The 8,182-nt window shown below is 41.0% G+C and overlaps 1 protein-coding gene across 1 annotated transcript; it reads left to right on the top strand.

Annotated features, from left to right (window-relative positions):
- Positions 1–477: 477 nt before the first annotated feature.
- sars1 (seryl-tRNA synthetase 1) lies at positions 478–7,308 on the top strand. Its single transcript, XM_085394288.1, has 11 exons — positions 478–683; positions 1,642–1,712; positions 1,833–1,913; positions 2,015–2,173; positions 3,109–3,252; positions 3,378–3,533; positions 3,858–4,079; positions 4,249–4,378; positions 5,225–5,382; positions 5,580–5,709; positions 6,413–7,308. Exons 1-11 carry the CDS (start codon positions 548–550, stop codon positions 6,577–6,579), a joined length of 1,554 nt encoding a protein of 517 aa, XP_085250414.1. The 5' UTR covers positions 478–547; the 3' UTR covers positions 6,580–7,308.
- The last annotated feature ends 874 nt before the right edge of the window (positions 7,309–8,182 follow it).

The raw sequence follows: 8,182 nt of genomic DNA, 5'->3' as shown, positions 1-8,182 counted from the left end.
AGATCGTCAGGCGATGAATTAGAAATTCCCTGATCTGGTTTTGCTTTGTGATCTACTGGTGGAGCATGCATTTTGATATTGTTCAACACCTCCAGGGATAAGCAGACTAACCAGGCAGCCCCCCACAGCACTTGAAATCTCACACAAGGTAGCCTCAAGTAGACATAAGAGGAAATGCAGTTTGTGGCACTTCATTGTTGAATAACATATTAGCCAGCAGAGATAATTTCTGTATAAATGTTTTTTAACAATTAATTTCATAAATTAAATGTATTTAAAAACTGACAATACACCCTAGTTAACATGAGCATTTGGGTCTATTGTATTTATCATGAACAAAATATTGATCTCATTCAAGTTAAAATACTTGTTTGCATTGGAGTAACAAAAGAACTCAATGGACGTCGGGGACTCCGTACAACTAGGATTACGTGGTTAGGGGTTTTTTTTTTTTTTTTTTACGTGAACAACAGAATCTGGCAACTCGGTGGGAGGCGGCGTCGGCAAGAGCTCTATCGGTTTCTTCTCTGACAGCCAGCGTGGAAAGATGGTGCTCGACTTGGACCTGTTTCGAACCGACAAAGGCGGCGACCCCGAAGTCGTCCGTGAGACTCAAAGAAAGAGGTTTAAAGATGTTACCCTGGTTGACAAGCTGGTGGCCGCAGACACAGAGTGGAGAAAATGTAAGTCACTCTGCAGCTAACGTCAACGCGGTGGCTAACGATGCTAATGTTAGCGTAGCCGTCAATGAATCTTATAATGGAGAAGAGTTCACGCCAGACTCCATTTAACAAAATGTCTTTTTTAAACTGTTACAGTTTAATTGTGGTTAACTGTTTGATCCGAAATGGGACCGAACAAGGTTTTTGACTTATTCAGGGTCCACCTGTTTATTCGGCTCATTGTAATACTAAATATAAAATCTTCAGAATAAATTTAGGGAATACTTTTGGTTGTTAGCTTCACTGTGTTGCTGCGCAAGCTAAAAGCTCACTGCACTGCAGTGGTCTGATCTCACTTATGAAAGTCAGTAATTTAAATGGTAAACGTGCTGGTTGGTGTGTTATATTTGCGCCGTATTGATTAGTGGATAGATGTTGTACACTGTTTCTTAAGCAATTCATTGAAGTTTGTCTGTCATTTTATTTAGTATAACCAGATGTGAATAGCACGCTAATCTTAGCGCAGCTAGCATAATTCAGCAAATCTAGAAAAGCCATTGTGGTTGTTATTTAATAAGTACCTAGTTATTTAAGACCAAATTTTCACAAGACGAGTCACTAGTTAACCTCCTGTTCCCATTATTCCGTTGACTTAGCTTAATGGGAAACGCTGGCTAACGCCGGGTTAGCTAAACGATGCCGGGTAGTCAATCTGATGCAATCCCAGCCAGCAACATGTCAAGTCAACGTCGCCCTGTAGTGTGACTACTGAGATAGTCAACATGATCCAGTTTTAATAATTTCTTCTGTACATTATTACAGGTATGAAAGTTGCCAAGATAGTGTTATGTTTATATTATTATTTTGGGCTGTTTAATACTTAGTTACTGTAAATCATGTCACCAGGTTATTAGACCAGCTGCTGTGGCACACACACAATCTCATAATGCACTGAGTCACTGATTTTACCCCCTGACAGGCCGCTTCACTGCAGACAACCTGAACAAAGCAAAGAACCTTTGCAGCAAAAGCATCGGGGAAAAAATGAAGGTATTTCAACATAACACTAAATGGGGACTGTTGAGCATTGTATTTGTTTTCCAGTCCCTTCAGAAATAAACAAGGTTTAGCATTGTCTGTCTTTAACCCTCTGCTTTGTTGCTCATGCAGAAGAAGGAACCAGTTGGAGAGGATGAGGCTGTTCCTGAAGAAGCGCAGAACCTGGAGTCTCTTACGGCTGAAGTTCTGTCGGTATGACTGACTGCACTCTTTTCTGTCTACACAGCATAACTGTTTGTAAGATGGCAAACAGATCTAACAAGCTTGTTTGCATTTTTTTTGTCCTGTGCCAGGCCCTGACAGTAACCCAGATTAAAAAGGTGCGTTTGTTGGTGGATGAAGCGATAGAGAAGATGGACAGTGAGAGAGTAAAGCTGGAGGCGGAACGTTTCGAGTACCTGAGAGAGATCGGCAACCTTTTGCACCCCTCTGTACCCATCAGCAATGATGAGGTGTGTGGTTTGGTTTGAGGGGGGGTTAATACTAGAGCCCAACATTGATCTTGAATGTCTGAAAAGAAGACCGCTAGACTTTTTTTTTTTTTGGTTTGGGCATCAATCGTACTACATGGTCAGTGCTAGAAGCAGCTTTTTCTTTGTAAATAACATCCACATGTCTGTAATGAATGTGGTTATTGATTTATCATCCATTAAATGGACACAGCCCACGCACAGATCAAAACACCATCATATCATGATGATTTTTCTGTCCTAATTTTCTGCCTTGTTCATTTACCACATCCATAGCAAGGGAAATAGAGCCACCATGAGGGGTCCTGTAAGCCAGCAGTGAGCTGGTGTTGTACACTGAAAAGTTGCAGGCAGGGGAAGAAAAGTATAATCATTTATTTAGCTAACCCTTCCTGTTATCAGCTGCACCTTCTAATGCTGATCACCCATAAAGTGAAAAGTAAAACTCGATGACACAAGACTGGATCACCAGCAAATAGCAGGGTGTCTCGCTGTCAAGTCCTGATAATTGATTTAATGTATTGTGCTGTGGGGAGTATTTGCTGGCTTAATCTGGGTCCACATCACCCAAAAGTGAAAGGTCACTCACCATTCGTGTGAAAGTTATTCATATGCTATAGTCTTCCCAGATAAACAGTGCTCTCCTCACAAACAACATAAAAACACTGATATAATTCCAATAGTTTTTCAGAGTTCCAGAGGTTTGGAGAGTGTGGCTTTCAGGCAATTCTGGCAGCATAATACAGCTTTAACACCTCATTAAAACCTTCAAATAAACTTTGAGCTTTTTGTGAATCTGAAAATAAAAACACATGTTTTCCTTATTAGTAATTCACAGAATCTGGTAGTATGATAAATGTCTTGTCAGTTCAAGATTTTCTGATCATACAATCAAATTGTTTATTGTTTGCTGTCAGGATGCAGACAATAAGGTGGAGCGTACCTGGGGTGACTGCACTGCCCAGAAGAAGTACTCCCATGTTGACCTGGTGGTCATGATCGATGGTTTTGATGGCGAGAGGGGAGCAGTTGTAGCTGGCAGCAGAGGTTATTTTCTCAAGGTATGTTTTCATATGAAGAAAAGTAAGTAGAGAAACAAAGTAACACATAGTAGCATGACCAGGTTTCCCTTTCCTCTTCCTTTCCTTTACTGACCAGCTGTTTATCTCCTCTCTGCTGTGTTCAGGGTCCCCTGGTGTTCCTGGAGCAGGCTCTGATCAATTTTGCCTTAAGGATCCTCTACAGCAAGAACTACACCATGCTGTACACACCTTTCTTCATGAGGAAGGAGGTCATGCAGGAAGTCGCCCAGCTCAGCCAGTTTGATGAAGAGCTTTACAAGGTATGGAGACTGTCTCTGAATTGGAGCATGCAGTATACTTGTTCCAAAGTGGTAAAAATATAAAACCTGTGCATTAGAGATGCAGCAGTTGCATTTTTGTAGATATTGTGTGAATAGTTCTCGTTATTAGATTTACAGTCCCAACCGTGTCAAACTGGTATCCTGATGATGATGACAGTGAGTTGAGTGGACTTGGGCAGCCTGCCTGCTCTGAATCCAGTAGAAGATAATTGGAGTGTGGCAGAAAAGAAGATTGGCAACCAACAAATATGTCTATACATGGATTTAGGTTCCCTCTTCAACCTCTCTACGTGTTTCTGTCAGGTCATCGGAAAGGGAAGTGAGAAATCAGATGACAGTTCCATAGATGAGAAATACCTCATCGCCACCTCAGAGCAGCCCATCGCTGCCTTCCTGAGGGAAGAATGGCTCAAACCAGAGGACCTGCCCATCCGCTACGCTGGCTTCTCCACCTGCTTCAGACAGGAAGTGGGTTCCCATGGCCGAGACACCCGTGGGATCTTCAGAGTGCACCAGTTTGAGAAGGTCAGTTTTGTTGAAATTGTGATATTTTTTTGTATAATTACACTTTTAAATTTATTTTTATTCAAAAACAATATGTCAGATTAACACTAATATAGTTTCAAAAACATTAATAACAAAAGTACTTTTTGCTTTTAATTTTAAACATTGTTTCTTCTACGTCTGCTTGTAGATTGAGCAGTTTGTCTATGCCTCACCGCATGACGGCAAATCATGGGAGATGTTCGATGAGATGATAGGAACAGCAGAAGAGTTCTACCAGTCACTAGGAATTCCTTATCGTATCGTCAACATTGTCTCTGGTAGGTCAAATACATGCACTCTCACTCCTCATACCACACTGAGCATTTTTAGTTGCTGGACACACACAGACAACACAATACAAGGAATAAATATTTAATTCAGGTCTTTTTATTTTTTAGGGATATTTTTTCTTCTCCATCATTTACTCAGATCTTATATTTTGTAGATGGTCTCACTTTGTGAATATCACAGAATCACTGTATTGCAATACAGTAATATTATACCATGAGACTACAGCTAACCATACCACAATTGAAAGTGACAACTTTAAATATATTATAAATATTACATATCCAAGTGTTTTGGTAGGAAGGAAGAAACACAACTGTTGGGCCATCCTGTGTACTACATATTACTGATTTCTTATATCCACACACATTCAGTCTCACCCTAAAGTGAGACGGAATAAATATCAGACGTGAATGTGGCCCATTCTTGAAGGTACAGCATCAAGTCTGTTTGTGTTGGAAACTAAAAGAAATCATCATCCAGCACTACCTGCTAGGCATTCACCTAACTGTGCTTCAAACAAGCAGAAAGAGTTTTAGATGATTTCTTTATAACTCAACCATGACATAAACCAGGGCTGCCCAATCCCGGTCCTCGAGAGCTACTATCCTGCAGCTTTTAGATGCATCCCTACTCCAACACAGCTGAATCAAATGGTTTGATTACCTCTTCAGCATGCCATCGTGTTTGGCAAAGGCCTGATAACAAGCCATTCATTTGATTCGGGTGTGTGGGAACAAGGATGCATCTAAAAGCTGCAGGACGGTAGCTCTCGAGGACCGGGATTGGGCACCCCTGACATAAACTAACTGCTCTCTCCTTCATGTGTACTGTAGGTGCCCTGAACCATGCAGCCAGTAAGAAGCTGGATCTGGAGGCCTGGTTCCCCGGCTCAGGGGCCTTCAGAGAGCTGGTCTCCTGCTCAAACTGCACAGACTACCAGGCCAGGCGGCTGCGCATCCGCTACGGACAGACCAAAAAAATGATGGACAAGGTGAGTGCTCAGTTCCAACACAGCGTACAAGAACTAATGCAGTTTGTGTGTCTTGTCTGCTATTTCGTAAGGGATCAAAGATAAAGCGAATTACTGGGAAGCAGAAAAATCTTAACTTGCTTCCCCCTGCACATGCGTTTCACTTTTCTGTAGCCACACTCTAAATTCATATCTCTCGTTGTCTGTGTGTTTTGTAGGCGGAGTTTGTGCACATGTTGAATGCAACCATGTGCGCCACCACACGTGTAATGTGTGCCATCCTAGAGAACTACCAAACTGAAGAAGGAATCATTGTTCCAGAGAAGCTCAGGGAGTTCATGCCTCCTGGTAAGCTGTGCTGGCTTTCTTACCTGTTTACTGCACCTAGAGACTTTTGATGTTAATGTACACTATCATCTCAACTGCGTTTGTCTCCATATAATACTTAGCATTTGGAACAAATTTCAAATGCTTTGCAGCTTTCTTAGAGGAAAAAAAATTGACATTTTTGGAAGTGCTGTCCAGCTGAGAGGTACATGTTAACATCCATATCCGTCAATCGTATGTGTATCCAACACTTGAAGCTGATCACAGGGACTGACTGCTACCCTGCCTCTGTCCCAAGTTAAACTAAGATGACTCCTAACATCTCTACATATCATATTTGACACAGTGTCATGACAGTGATTGTTTATATTAGAGATGGTTAGTTTAAAGGCTCAAGGCTTCCCCCTGCTGGCCATTTAAAAAAAATTAAAGTTTAAGAAACGTGACCACAGACTTCACTTCTCATACCCAGAAGCTGCATCCATGCTTTATATATTTATTATTTATTATTATTATTTATATTATTTACTTTATATGTAGTCTGTGCGCCATTAACATTCTTGTTCAGTGACTGTCAGCAAACAGCTTGCAGGAGCGTAGCTGTCACCCTCTGGTGCATTCTACCAGATGGTTGGAAAAACAAGGGAAAATATGTTTTTAAGACAAGAAATGTAAAATATTGGATATATTAAATGTTTGTTTTTGTTGTTTTTCCCATCTTCAGGTTTGACAGAGATCATTAAGTTTGTCAAGCCAGCTCCCATTGATCAGGAAATGTCCAAGAAATCAAAGAAACAGCAGGAAGGAGGGAAGAAGAAGAAGCAGGGAGGAGGCGGCGGAGACCAGAACCTGCCCGATGCCATAGAGAACATGTCCGTGAACGATTCGTAGACCCCGGCACACAGCAGCAGTGTCGCCTCACCAGCCTCACAGATGCACACTAATAGAACAGACTGTTGCTTGAATTGTAATGATCAGGGATTAGTTTGTCACGTCTCACAAACTAAACCTGAAATTGGCACTTAACGGTAATGTGAACGCTCGGCTCTGTTCCATCTGTGTCCGTCTGAGTGGGTGGTGTTATGTCATCTCATCATTCACATAAAGCTTGCCACAAAAAGGGATCCTTTAGTCAGCCATCCCCAGGTCACTTCACCCCTCTATCACTGTATGACATCACGAACACGAAGCCTAAAGCACAGCTGCCGACACCTCATGGAGCGTGTCGGCAGCTGTGCTGAGAGTCAGGCTTCTTTTCTGTCTATTTCTGTCATTGATTTGATACAAGCAGTCTTTTGGGAATATGTTATAAAAAGTATGTTTGCAGGATGTTGGGCATTGTTGATAATGTGTTCAAAAACTGTCTGAACTCACCGTTTGTTGACTGTGAGAAGTGAATGGTTGGGTATTTTAACTGTCTGGTTTAGGCTTCTCTTTGCGTTGTCTGACCACAATCATCATTTTCATCCACTGTTTAACACGATGCTCTTCTCCACCTCGAGACGTTGATGTTTCCTGTATGTACTTGCTAAGACAAATATATATATATATATATATATATATAATTGCGCATTGATGAAGTGGCACGCACTGTAAACAATAAATACAGTTGAACTGGAAGTTCTTGTGTTTGTTTGTTTGTTTTTAAGTATATGCACAAAGCAGACTAGATCAGTGGTGATGGTAATGTGACTAACTACACAGCAAGCCAGGCTGTTTATTAACCAATAAAATGCTTTAATAGGCACCCAGTTCACAAAGTGGAGAGATCTGGTTTAGGAAGGCAAATTAGATGGTAGCAGTTGTTTGCCTGTATATATGTGTGTCCAAGCAGCCGTGCCCCTAATGACTTCAAGCCTGACTGCATTAAAGTTATCAAAGCATCTGAATGTGGTGTAATGAGCTGTGACCGCAGTAAAGAAGGCTAAATCAAATCTCAAGGTGTCAATATGAGATCACCAGTAACCATATGAAAACAAATTCTGAGCTTTTTCTAACACAAACTTCAGTATTCTATAATATTATGGCTGTAAATAGATATGTTAAAGATGCTCTCAGTGTCAAAAGGTTCAGGGTTTTCCTTTGACTTGTCACCGGTCTGGATTTTCTAATACTGCAGAGGTGTTAGGGTGTGTACTACCACATGCCACATCCCCAGTTTCACTCTCAACCAGCGGCACCTTTGTTACCTGTGTTTACTCGTTTACTGTCTGTTTCTACAGCAACTATTCAATTACATCCCAAAAATAAAATATCTTAAAGAAAAAGCTTAGCTAAGCAAAGAGAAGAGTTAGTCTACCTCTACTTTAGAACAGTCCACACATATGTATGTATTTATATTTATATTTAATTATTTTTGTCCTGATCTTCGTGTCACGAAAGAGCTTTTAAACACAATAAAACATCTTGCTTAGATGTCTGGCTGGCTGGTTATCAGATAGATGTGCAATAAGCAATAAGGAAGACAAATCAGTTATTCATTAACTCTGACAGA

This window comes from Rhamphochromis longiceps, linkage group LG20, assembly GCF_057381845.1.
Source record: "Rhamphochromis longiceps isolate RC_006_pf linkage group LG20, R_longiceps_female_GT1.1, whole genome shotgun sequence".
Taxonomy (NCBI): Eukaryota; Metazoa; Chordata; class Actinopteri; order Cichliformes; family Cichlidae; genus Rhamphochromis; species Rhamphochromis longiceps.
This window is presented reverse-complemented; position numbering and strand designations above follow the sequence as displayed.